Source organism: Canis lupus, chromosome 30 (genome assembly GCF_048164855.1).
Source record: "Canis lupus baileyi chromosome 30, mCanLup2.hap1, whole genome shotgun sequence".
Classification (NCBI taxonomy): Eukaryota; Metazoa; Chordata; class Mammalia; order Carnivora; family Canidae; genus Canis; species Canis lupus.
The window spans coordinates 32,935,880-32,949,567 of record NC_132867.1 but is presented as its reverse complement, the minus strand read 5'-3'; the positions used below and the strand labels follow the sequence as shown (position 1 = coordinate 32,949,567).

General features: G+C 42.6%; 1 protein-coding gene across 1 annotated transcript; it reads right to left on the bottom strand.

The window, feature by feature from the left end:
- Positions 1–2,628: 2,628 nt before the first annotated feature.
- KCNE2 (potassium voltage-gated channel subfamily E regulatory subunit 2) lies at positions 2,629–10,276 on the bottom strand. Its single transcript, XM_072806849.1, has 2 exons — positions 10,124–10,276; positions 2,629–3,329 (listed from the first exon to the last, which is right to left on the bottom strand). Exon 2 carries the CDS (start codon positions 3,315–3,317, stop codon positions 2,946–2,948), a length of 372 nt encoding a protein of 123 aa, XP_072662950.1. The 5' UTR covers positions 3,318–3,329; positions 10,124–10,276; the 3' UTR covers positions 2,629–2,945.
- Positions 10,277–13,688: the final 3,412 nt, after the last annotated feature.

Below are 13,688 nucleotides of genomic sequence, written 5' to 3'. Positions count from 1 at the left end.
AGTCAATTGGAGAAGGACAAACATTATATGCCCAGGATTTTAAAGCCAACCAGTGCCACAGCTGGAAGCTGACGCTCAGTAGTCTGGATGTAGACTCCTATATGTAGACTCGTATCAGGGCAGCAAGTACCATGAGCTCCTTTTCCAACCTCTTCTGAACTCTGCTGTAAGAAGGAGGTGGGATTCAGGTCATGTGGAGCCAGTCATCCAAGCAAACCGAGCTCTAAAAGCAAAGGGGGTTGGGGCAAGGTGGGGAACCCAGCAAGTTGTTTGAATTGGCATCTTAGTTGCTGAGTTGAAAATAGCCAGCCTGGAATTTGGGGAATTGATGCTGAAAGTGGCAGACGGGGGGCATGGGGTTTCAACTACAGTATACCCAACATGCATCTAAGGATTCACCATTTCTCCCATCCCCTAAAAGTAAAGTTGGCTAATAACCATCTACTTTACCACTACACTTTCAGTGATGATAATAAAATAGACTTTCTTAGAAGAATCTAAATTTCTTTCCCTCCATTTGGTTTCCTATGTCAAAGATAAAGCCAGAAACTAGTGAAAGCCTTAAGGATAGACTTTATTCAGTAACTTCTGCAGGAGAGAAGAGGGTCCAGTGTGAACTAAAGTCAACTTTGGTTTATGCAGCGGTAACTGGGCATTTTAAAGGAGAATGAGGGAGCGAGGTCAGTTGAGCAGAATCAGGAAAGTGGACATTTACAAAAACCGGGGGATTAGTCAGTCTGATCTGGTTTTGTTAATAGGCACTTATCTGAAAGACAGTGGGGTAGGTTAGAGCAATTGGGTCGAGAGAGTTACCTTTGTGAATGCTGGCATTTCAGGGACAAGACAGTTCTGGGTCTTGATATAAAAAGATTTATATCTAAAAGAAGGAGAGAAATTTATAATTCCAAGTTTTCTAAAGTAACTGTTCTCAGAGGGGATTCAGGGAGCTGATCTGTTTATCTCCAGGTTTTGGCTGGAACCAACAGTAAATTTTTCTGGCAGCTTGTTGAACTTTCTCAGGCAGGCATTCCAAAGGGAGCTGGGGTCCTCTTAGTGATGAGGCCTTGAGCTGTTAGAAGCTATTCTAGTGTTTGTTCAAATCTCCTACTGTGGAGAGAGGGACAAAATCACTTACACCAAGTGTCTATAGGCCAAAGTTGAGGCCCACTTGAGAGCTCAGAAGAGCCTGACCAGAGCTTAGTGAAGAAGATAATCTTGGTCACCTGGTGGAAACCTTGGATCTTTGTCTGGGTCCAGACCCAAGGCCAGGATTTTGTAGCTGAAGTGGCCCCTCTGGGCACACTGGGATGAATGCTCTGTGTGCAATAGCATTTCTGGGTTTCTGATCTGAAGAAGGAGGCCACTCTTGCCACATCTGCTCTGGGAATGTAAGTGGCTTTCCATAACCCTGTACATAATGCTCATGTTAGCATAATTGCGCATCTGTTACCAAGAAACCCATATGTTGTAGCTACCCCACTCTGGAGATGTAATCCTTGTAATCAATGGAAGACATCCTACAAGCAAGCATGCCTTGAAGAAGGGCTTCTTTTTTGAATTTTGTCTTAGTACCCTGAGACTTGAGGCTCTACACGCAATTGCTGTGCCCCGGCTGATGGGGAGATGGTGGAGAAGAAAGGTAAGCTGGGAGGCCCAAAGCAATGGCCCCATACATGGGTCTTGGCTCTGACTTCCTACTCTCAGCTACTCAGAGAGTAGACTTTCACTAAGTTAGGCCTGCTCTCCTGTCCCTGTTCTAGCTCTGCCCACAGTGTTTCTTTTATAACCTGTCATTTCCTATCATCGTGATGTTTACGTACCTGACTCTCTCTAATGAGTAGACTGCTCCAGCTCAGAGTCTTGTTCACCTCCTGGGGTCTATTCTAGTGGCCCCAGTAGATAGGTGTTAAATATTGCTTGGTTTAATTAACAGATGAAGTCACCTAATCTGTGAGCTGGCATCTATAATACAAAATCTAGGTATCATCAACTGTCTACCTTTTCTTTAAAAAAAAAAGATATTTATTTATTCATGAGAGATACACACAGAGAGAGAAGCAGAGACATAGGCAGTGGGAGAAGCAGGCTCCATGCAGGAAGCCTAATGTGGGACTTGATCCCGGTACTACAGAATCACAACCTGAGCCGAAGGCAGACACTCAACCACTGAGCCATCTAGGCGTCCCTAACTGTCTAGCTAGTTTGCTAGCCTTGCTGATGCCACAACATCAGCAATTCAGATACTTTCTGTACCATCAGTCTCTTGAAACAGAAGTAAGAATAAATAATTATTATATATAAATAATATAAATAAATAATAAATAATTATAAATGGAAGAAGATAAATGAGATTGAAAGAATGCTATTTATAAAGCAATGTTACAACCTTTCCTTATTTTTTTCTATAATAACAAGAACTTCTAAGTTTTCTGGAAAACTTTAAATGTTAATTTAAAAATATGCTTCTGTTGTACTGGGTAGTTCTTAAAGATGCTACTTCTTTAAGTGAACTATTACCCTGGGTTATTTGTAAAGTTAATTTGTCACATAGGAAATAATGTTTCATTAGCGAGAAGGTTCAGTGATTTATTAGCCACCCCTCTATCCCCACTGCCAGGATACAGGCAATTTACTTCAAATTTGACTTTATTTTCACTAACTTGACAAAATTTGTCAAATCTGACATCGATTCAGATGACATTTGTATTGCCCAGAAAGTAAGAGAAGTCTTCAGCATAAAACATGGCTCTGATGAGCAAGTATAAATCACTGAGATTAAAATGTCATCAGTGTTAATGGAGCAGCCACATGATCTCCATGAAAATTCTCAACGGAAAGCAAGGAACTTAGTGTCTTCTAAGCAATGACAGCTTGGATTTTCTCCATGGCAGGGCCATGTCTTCATATCCGGATATCAGACGTTAGCCTTATGCCTTTCCCACTTATCAAGGACACATTTTGAACCCTGCTGCACCCATGTTCTCGTGGATGGTGGTCTTTGATTCTTCTAGATTCAAGATTTGACTCTTGTACTTCTCTTGCCAATCTTCTACGATGTACTGGTGGTAGGGGTCATTGGAGTGCTCTCGTCGCTTGGATTTCACCGTGCTCACCAGGATGGCTACAATGATGAAAGAGAACATTCCGATCATCACCATGAGGTACAAGATGACATAGTAGAAGTTCTCAGCATCAAGTTTGGTTTGCAGGGCCTCTTGCTCAGCTGTCGTGTTCCTGCGCCAATTGTCCATATAAGTAATAAAAATCTTTTTGAAGACATCTTCCAGGGTCTGTGTCAGATTGGCTAAAGTAGGCATATCTCCCTCCTGCTGCAATTTGAATAGTAAAATAGAACAAGATTAAGAACGCCGATTCTTTCTGCCTTTGGCTACTTGAAGGGATAAAGAGAGGGGAATGCAGAGGGGAGATAATATAATTTATTCTTTACATAGCTGGTGATTGATTGAGTGCATATTTTTTTTTATTCTTTAAGCTTTGCACATGCATCTTTTGCGTGCAGGATACCTGACAATAAAAAATTTGACAGAGGACATAAAGTTAAATATAGTATCCCCATTTCCATATGTGAATAAACATAAACATGCAAATGACGATGGGAAAAAGACAAGAAATAGTTCAAAATGTTGATGGTGGTATACCTAACGAAAATTTTTTCCTTCTTTATACTTTCCTCATGTTCCAAATTTTCATCAATCACTTTGCACTACTTTATTTTTAAACAGATGGGTCACCTCACAGTGGCTAGCATAATGCCTTGTTCATCACAGGCATTGGGCAGGCATCAGGGGAATGAAGAGGTGACTCATGCCTGACCCGCGTTTTCGGAGAATTTTGAGGCAGAGGATTGCAAGGGGCACTGACGGATTTTGCTGTCTGTTCCATCTCCTTTGTCTACACAGTGCTTTTTCCAGGACTCCCAAAGAGAGGAGTATGTACGCCTACTTTTGAAAGAAGTGTCTTAGGCAAGTGGCACAATGAAACAACCCGAGAGACCATTCATATTCCTCAAATCCAACTCTCCTCTCCCTCCTCGCTGGCACTGCCTGGCCACCAACATCTCTCACCTCAATGACACAACACAGTGCAATGCAGCCTCCCCAAAACCGTCTCCTAGGGGCATATGTATCCCTCAGTGCCCTCCACAGCTGTCACTGTGCTCTTTTTAAGAAGGAAATTGAATCATATCCCCTTGCTTTTGAAACGATTCAGTACCTTCCTGTAGTACTTAAAATAAAATCCTAGTTTCTTCATAGGATTCACCTGGCTTGGCCTGAACTCACCCCTGACCACCTTCTCAATCCAACTACTCTATCCCCATGACAACTGGTCCTACTGGCCTTCCTTCCTCCAAGTCAGTAAACGTTCTGCCTCAGGACATTTACACATTCTCTTTCCTCACCCTGGAATAATTTTTCCTTTCTGTTTCCTCTTCTACCCCCTTTATCTTTTTGGTCCCAGCTTAACTGTCCCTTCTGAGAAAACTCCCTGGCCCTGCTCTAAATCAGTTCTGCCCCTCACCCCCTGCCACCACCACTTTTCTCCGATAGCATCTTATTTTTTTTTTCTTCAAAGCTGTTGTCACAATATGCATTCATGATGTGTGTATATTGCTGGTGTGTGTGTGTGTGTGCGCGCGCGCGCATGATTATTGGCTTTTGGTGTCATCTCTCCTACTCAGCTGTCATCTCCTCAAGGACAGAATTCATATCACCTTTGCCTATCTTGGTACAGCAAATGTTGGCATAGAGCCTGATACATCAAAGGCACATAGTGGATGTTTAATGAATAAATGGATGTGCCGGGCATAGGCAAGGCATTGGAAATGCAGAGATGATGAATATGAGATTTCTGTCTGGGGAAGCTCAGTGTAACAGGAGAACTGCAAGCAAATGGCAATGAGAAGTACAAAGAGTTGTAAGAGGTCTGAACAAAGTGATAAGGGAGCTCAGAGAATGAAGCTGAACATGGTGCATAGATGGAGCAAACAGGTGTGAACAGACTGGAAGGAATGCAGACAGGAAGTGTACCTGTGATTAGCCAGGACCTACAGGTCCACCCAGTCAATAAAAGCCCAAACAACCCGACAGGGAGTTTGCCTAATGCACTTGGAAAACAATGTCCCTTCTCTTTAACATATCTTTCATTTCTTATTAGGAGAGATGTTTCAATCTCCTCACCTGTGGAAGGGGCACAAGTACACGTCCAGGCCTTTCTCTGACACCTTCCCAACATTTCATTCATTGAGAATTACTATAACTAAGGTAACAGAATTTTTCAATCTGATGGTTTAAGTCCTACTATTCAAAGAGCTCTCAGGGATCCCTGGGTGGCGCAGCGGTTTGGTGCCTGCCTTTGGCCCAGGGCGCGATCCTGGAGACCCGGGATCGAATCCCACGTTGGGCTCCTGGTGCATGGAGCCTGCTTCTCTCTCTGCCTCTCTCTCTCTCTCTCTCTCTCTGTGTGACTATCATAAACAAAAAAAAATTTTTTTTTAAATCCATATTAAAAAAAAAGAGCTCTCAGGACTTCCTCTCACTCTCCCATCCACACAAAGCCTAGAGCAACTTGAAAAGAAACTTGACAAATAAATAAGATTGCCCCGAAGTACATGCCAAGCACATTTTCCAAGCAATGTAACAGAGACATACTTTCTTCCCCCTAAAAATAATATAAGGCGAAGAGTATATGAAGCGTATATGAAAAAGTTTAGCTAAGCTGGCTTTGATTCTATGCAAGACATGACCACTGGCTCCTTAACTCTTCCAGAGACAAGATCTGCTCATTTGTGGGGAGGTCACACTTGTTTTATCAATTAAAAGACAACACCCACCCCTGTGTGCTATGTCAGGGCTAGTCTTACAGATATGGTTCCTTCACCTATGATAGTTGTCACCCTCTATTTCTGCCAACCCTCCTCCACGTCTTCATCCAATGAAGAAAATTGTGATTTTGCCAACTTGTACCTTCCCCCTTCTGCACCCTCTAGAGAGAATTCTATTTCCTTTTGTGAAGCCAAATGGAAAACTGCACAGAGCATAGAGATGAGAAAAAAAAAAAAAAAAAAAAAAAAAAACGAAGCCGAAGAGCTAAGTGTATAAAACTAAGGGCTGGTGAGGGGGTAGAGAAGTCACAGGAGTGAGTGGTGTGGGAAATTTGGTCTGGGGGAGGATGCTGAGGAAAATTAGGGCAGCAGAGAACTAGCAAGGGGAAGGGGGGATCCCCTTCTGGGCAGAGAATTACAGAGTTTTTTTTCTAAGGTGCTCTCAAGATTGGAACTATTCTAGTTATTTTTGCATACCAGACAGCACTTTTCTTTTTTTTTTTTACTACTACTCCAGTATGTACTGGGCAACACGAGGCCCTGCCTTGCATCTGAGTCTCCCCCAGAGAGGTGATACCACTGCAAGCTCCTAAATGCTTTGAGCTCCTCTGTCCACCCTCCTCCCACATATCTCCTTTGTGGGCTGTGTCACTGTGCTTGGAATTCCACCAGGGATGCCTCTGAGCAGAGGAAGTAAAGGTCCCATCTTCAATGGGAAGTGCAGTAGGATAGGGCACGCTCACTGCCAACACCATTCTTTGAAGGTTTTCATCAAAGCAATGGCACCACCTGTGAAAAATCTAGGCCAGCGCCTGACTTACAAGAGTGTTCAATCGTTAGTCTGTTTTTTTTTTTTTTTTTTTTTTTTTTTTCAGGATTCTGAGAGAATGGGGACATAGGAGAATAGGAGAGCTATGTTTCGATGCCTGGTGAGACCATTAGGGACAGGGTGCCTCAAGGGAAGCTTCAAGACTGCACAGCTAAAATGGGAATGGGGCAATTTTAAGCAAGTATTGAGGGGGGAGAGGGGAGATGGAGCCCAAAGGAGAGAAGAGAGGGCATTGAAGCAATCTTGTTCTTCTGATGTTCCTGTGTCACCCTGCAGAGGAAGAAAGAAATATTTCTTTTTTTAAAAGCAGCTTATTGTTTTTTGAAAGATTTTATTTATTTATTCATGAGAGACACACAAAGAGAGGCAGAAATATAGGCAGGGAGGCAGGGGGAGAAGCAGGCTTCCCGCAGGGAGTCCGATGAGGAATTTGATCTCAGGACCCCGGGGATCACACCCTGAGCCGAAGGCAGACGCTCAACCATTGGGTCACCCAGCAGTCCCAAGAAATACAATCTCTATAGGACAAAGGAGCTGAGTATCTCCAGACTCACAAAAATGGCAGAAAGCTCTTATAGTTTAGAAACCCCCATCTGTGGTCACCTCATCCACAAGCTTTTCCCTGGACCTCTGAGTTGGAGACCCCTGTCTGTGCTACTTCTGCAAACTGCCATGTTCGTCTGTTTGCTCATTTTCAATGACCCATGCATTGTGTGTTCATTCATGTCATACTCAGAACCACTCTATGACACTGGGATTATTGCCTCCACTTTACAGACAGGAAAATTGATGTTCAGAGAGCTTAAGTAACTTCAATCATAATTACATGAGAGCTTGAGCTGCTGGGGGGCAGGGATCTATTGCTTTACTCATCTTTGAATCCCAGGGCCCTACATCATGGTTGGTGCATTGCAGATCTCTACTAAATGTCTGGTGAATCAATGAATTGTTCCTCTCGCGTGCACTATGGATTTCAACTGGAAACTACTAGAATGGTGATTCTCAACTTACTTGCCGGAGAGGAAAGGATTCACAAACTCCTTGAAAAAAGAAACTAAACAATTTGATTTTACTCTTCCCCCCCAAAACATACATATGTTCATACAAAGCTATGCATTTAATTTCAGGGGACTCCTGGGCCCCCTAAAGCCCAGCCAAGTATCTCTGTGACAAAGTATCTTTGAGTTGAGGAACCTGGGTGCTGGATTCCACTGGAGTTGTTTGGGTTTGTTTCATGGTATGAGCATGGCAACATTCACCAACATGCTTCTGGAACTAATACTGATTATTTGTTCAGCTCTTCTAACATGGACAAAGGCTCACAGCAAAGCAGATCAAGGGAGGTGCTTCTTGGGGCACCTGGGTAGCTCAGTCGGTTGAACAACTCTTGATTTCAGCTCAGGTCATGATCTCAGGATCATGGCATGGGGCTCTGTGCTCATCAGGGAGTCTGTTAGAGATTCTCTTTCTCCCTCTGCCCCTACCTACCAGCCCCTCTCTAAAATAATAAATAAATCTTAAAAAAAAGAGGCAGATCGGGAGGTGCTTCTTCATAAAACTTAATCATAGGGTGAAAAGGGCTCAGGTAGATTAACTACCTGGCTCCTGGCCAGGCTGAAAAAATTGAGTCTAAGGGGGATTCCTATTCTCAACCCTGTTGCATGAGACAAGGCTGAGTAATCCATTGTGTCTGTCAATTTTATTGATGGAGATTATGCTAGAACATTCAAATAGGTTTAAATTTATGATACCCAGAATGACTTCTTAACTGATAGACGTTGATCATATTCGGCATACATATCATCCTTTCTCTTAGTAGAACACCATAACAGGTGTTTAGCAATGCAAAGATGGTTATTTATGTTCTGTTGAACCATCTGAAATTGTTGAACCATATTATGTTCTGTTGAACCATATGAAATTGTCATTTCATATGTTAAATATGGTCAGTATTGGCAACTTCATATGGTCCAGCCTAACATATGTGGACCTATATTTTCAGGCATTTTCTATAAATAGTTCTTGCTCAAAAAACAGGATGGGCCTCTGGAGATGATTTAGGCTGGCCTGCACGTTTGGCAGGTGCAGTTACTATAGCCCACAGAGCTTAAATCACCTGTCCAGTATCACAAAACTTGCATGTTGGAACCAGAAACCCGAGTCACCCAGGCTAGCACCCAGCATCCAGTGTGCCCTAGCAGAGGTCACACATTCCAATAATGCCCTGTTTCCATCATTGACTGGGCAGCTCAGCTGGATTAAAAAAAAAAAGAAAGAAAATGAGACCAAGACTACGGTTTCAGCTCATACACACCAATTAGTTGTACCCTGTTTCAGGACACATAATGGTCCCCTAATTCCAACTGTGCTTGTCACAGGTGTGTGTAATTTGCAACAGAGACAATCTAGACACTATGAGGAAAGTAACACCCACTTGATCCCCCAAATCCGAAGTTCTGTTTTCTTGAAGGATGATGGTGGGGTACCTGGGTGGTGCAGTTGGTTAAAGGACCAACTCTTGGTTTTGACTTAGGTGGTGATCCCAGGGTAGTAAGATCAAGCCCTGTGTCTCAGGCTCCCTACTCAGCAGGGAGTCTGCTTAAGACTCTCTCTCTCCCTCTCCCTCTGCAGCCCCCCCAAATAAATAAATCTTCAAAATAAAAGAAAGAAAGATGGTGAATCATTAGCATCACCTGGGCCTAACACAAGAGTGAAGTTTTGTTTTTTGTTGTTGTTGTTGTTGTTGTTGTTGTTGTTTTTTGAGAGAGAGAGAGTGAGAGTGCACAGTGGCAGGGAGAGGCAGAGGAAAGAGAGAGAGGATCTTGTTTTTTTGTTTGTTTGTTTGTTTAAGATTTTTTATTTATTCAGGAGAGATACACAGAGAGAGGCAGAGACAGGCAGATATGGGACTCAATCCCCAGACCCTGGGATCACATCCTGAGTTGAAGGCAGACGCTCAACCACTGAGCCACTCAGGCGTCCCAAGGAGAGAGAGGATCTTAAGCAGGTTCCACGTTCAGCACAGAGCCAGACATGGGCTCGATCCCATGACCCCGAGATAACGACCTGAGCCAAGATCAAGAGTCAGGTACTTAACTGCCTGGGCTGCCCCAGGCACCCTGAAGTCATTTTTATATCAAGAATAGAAAAGAATATGATTATCTGCATTTACCATGAACATTCTGTAAAAACACTTTCAAAATTTTCATCTGATTATGAAGAAATGAGGAAGGAAAGCATTACCAAGAATTAGAATAAGAATGAGGGGGACCAGGAGAAAAAGAAGAGGAAGGAGAAGAAGGAGAAGAATAGAAAGAGAGGGAAAAAAAAAAAAAAAGAAGGAAAGGCCATCTTATACCAGGAATATCATTCCTTTTATAAATTTCTGGAAAAGGAAAATCACTTTGTTACTTAATTTCTCAAAAAATAAAGAATTTGCAATAGAAGCTTACCTAGGCAGTGCGTGAGCAGTAATTAAATCCCCTACTACAAAGCCAGGTGGATCTGAACCTCCTGGTTGGTGTTGGCAAGCTCTCCAGGACTATGCATAAATCTCAGCCCGCTGAGTACCCTCAATTTGCAGCCAACCAAGCCTTTGTTAGCTGCGGTCTACAATCTAGGCTTTTATGGACCCAAATGTTTAATCTAATCTTAGGTGGAAAGTTAAATACCGGCCAGCAGCTGGGAATTAACCTTGGTGCCTGATGGGGTGTGCCTGCTTGGGAGTCTGGCATTGGGTAGAGGCAACACAAGTGCCCTCTCGGGCCCCGTGATGCCAGCACCAGCCAGGACACTGCCTGAGCACGGTGAACCCCCCTTCTCAGGAAAAGGCTTAGTGGAAGCCCCATTCCTTGCGGAACTTATGCCGAGGGAAAACATCCCAGAGAGACTTGAGCTGAACGTGGCCATCTCTGCGTGGGTGTGGGTTGAGGAGAAGGTCAGTATGCTTCCAGGCAAGCAGCCCTATTCTAACCACCTCCTCATAAACCTAATTTTGTTTAAATACCCTCCCTTTGAGACAATTTTCAAGTGACTTTATAGCAACATTGTTATCTTGTACAGTAGAAACTGGCCACAATAAAGGTACTATACAGAGGACATGGAAGCAAGACCAGCAAATTATGTAAAGACCTCGAAAGAGCTGAACATGCTCATCTCACCAAAAGATCCTTTTCTATCTTGATAGGAGTCCTTGGAATTGGACAGAGTGGGGTTTGGAAAGAGCTGATACCTATTATCACGTTTTGGGTCTTACTCAAAGGCTTTTATTGTATTAGTCTCATGCAATCACTGTGACAACCTAATGTAAAGGTACTCTGAGGTTTACAGCTAAGGAGTCCTGGCACAGAGAGGTAAAGAGGTCAGGATGACATAGAAAGGTAGAGCCAGGATTTGAATCTAACCCCGAATGGTGGCTGTGGTAGTGACACACCGCCAAAATAATTTGAAAGTCATAGAGCTGCCCATTACTCAGCCCTATAGCTGTGCAAAGTAAAATTAACTTCGTTTCACCATTGAGTTTTCTCATCAAACGGTGCTCTGAGCAACGTGGCTTGAAGTGCACTGGGTGGCAAGGGGAAGGTGGCAAGGCTACAAAATTGTCTACAACTTGTAGTAGTTAACATAGCAGGTGTGACCTAAAGCAATACAAGGATCTCTGTAACTTCATGCCTCTCGTGACACCATTTGTCCTCATAGATTGTCTTCACTGAACAGGATTAGTCAACTGCAACCACACAAAAATGTTTTGATGGTCCAATTGGGCTGCAAGTGTCTCCATAGAAACGAAAGCCATTCAAATGGCTCCCAGGGAAATTCCACTGGGGCAACTGTGCCACCTGCTGGTGGAAATGAGGAGCAGAGACCAACGTCTCCCTAACTCCTGAAAAGGCCTCTGTCATTTAATTTTGGTGTCTTGCATTCTCCTAGTGTGAAGGTGAGGATACTCAGAACAGCATGCAAGTCTACACTTGAGTAATTTGAGGCTGAACTGGAAGGCAATGTACATCCTAGGGGCCCAAAGCTTGGCTTTGGAGGCTGACAAACCAGATGAGCAAATTACTTACGTTCCTGATCTCTGGAATTTTCATCTGTAAATCAGGGAGATTCAGAGCCCCTACCTCATTGGGTTGTCACAAAAATTAAGTGAGATAATGAATGTAAAGCACTTAGTACAGAACCAGACACATAGTAAGATAGGAAGTGTTTTTATATATAGTAGCTTTTGCTATTATTTTTAAGAGAGGTGAGCAAGAGGACATGGCAGTGAGAAGCAGTTTGACCGGATCTCATCAAGGGAAAGAACATTCTAGCACTGTGTGAAGAGTAGTTCCTTAGTGGTTTAATTTTCGATGGCTCTTACTCATGCCCTGATACACAATCCACACAACTGACCAAGATGAGGACCTGACAAAATAGATGCAGAAGCGGAGTATAAATATGATCCAAGCATCAGTTGCAGGGTGGAGAAGAAAATGGAAGGGGGCAGAGCTGCTTCATGTCCCCCCCTGACAGGCTTCAGCCCCCCTGGCCCCTGCAAAAGGCTCTCTATCTATTGATTCACTCTGCATTGTCCCCAACAGGAGAGTAGAATGGTATCTGCTAGAAAGCAAGGTTCATAAAAGCAAATGTTCTCTTTGAAAATCAAATTGCAACCCACACCTTTACAGAGCTTCTCTGCCTACATATGGCATATGTTTTTAAAGCATGGGGAGTTGAGTCTGCTTTTGGATTTAAAATTGGATATTACTCAGTTCCACATCCAGCACTAACAAACCCAAAATTCCTTCGAAAGATAAGAACAGTGGAAGACTGTTTAGAATTGAGCCTGCCTTTCAAGCTACTAGTACTGTTTTTAGGGCATCACTATGACACAAACCAAAAGGCTGACAACTGCTAGTGGCAAGGAATGGGGAGTGCAGGAAGTTGGGTAATTGTCTTTGGAGAATTTCAAATCAGTTAGTGCCTCTCTACTCAAGGCAATCTTGCTAGGAGATATCCCATACAGGCTTTATCTAGGTAGCTCTAAGTCCACACCCTCTCTCCTTCTCCACAACCTCCTCAGTAGGTCACCATTTACAGTTAAATCCAAATTTAGACTTTGTATTTCTATGGTGATGGAAATATTGTTCTCTGATGATCCAATTATCCCTCTCCTATACAAATTTTGGTTTTCAAGGAGTAAGTTATGATTTTGGTTTTGTTTTGTTTTGTTTTGTTTTTTCATTTTCACTAAGCTATACCCTTCAATGGCTCAACATCATCACTCATTAGGGAAATGAACTTACAAGCACAATGAACTTACACACCTACTAGAATGGCCAAAGACCTTCTTAAAGAACCAACAACACCAAGTGTTGATGAGAGTATGGAGTAACTGAAACTTTCATACATTGCTGGTGGGAACATAAATGGTACCACCACTTGAAACAGCTTGGCACATTCTTAGAAGGTTACCATGGGGCCTTAGAAATCCCATTTCTAGGTATTTACCCAAAATAAATGGAAAAAAGTATGTCCACACAAAACTTACACGTGAATGTTCATAGCAGCTTTATTCAGAGTAGCTAAAAACTGGGAATAACTCAAATATCCCTCCACAGATAAATAGGTAAGCAAATTGCAGTATATCGATACAATAGAATATCGCTTGACAAGAAAAAGGAACAAACAAGCAACAACATGGATACATCTCAAAAAGATTATCTGAGCAAAAGATGTTGGATATGCAAAAAAAAAAAAAAAAAAAAAGCTGTTCTGTATTCCATCCAGAAAAGGCAAAAAAGGACTCTATAGTGATAGAAAGCAGATCAGTTGTTTCCTGGGGTCAGGTAAGGGGAAGACTGGCTGCAAATTATTGAGACAACTTTATGGGGTGACTTAATTGTATTATACCTTGATTGTGGTGGTAGTTACTGGGTGTACACATTTGTCAAGATTCATTGAACCATACCCTTAAAATGGATACATGTAATTTTATGTAAACTATACCAAAATAAAGCTCATTTCTTAAAAATC

What these genes read in the sequence shown, in the direction of transcription:
- KCNE2 (XM_072806849.1), bottom strand. Translation starts at nt 3,317, where the DNA reads ATGCCTACTTTAGCCAATCTGACACAGACCCTGGAAGATGTCTTCAAA.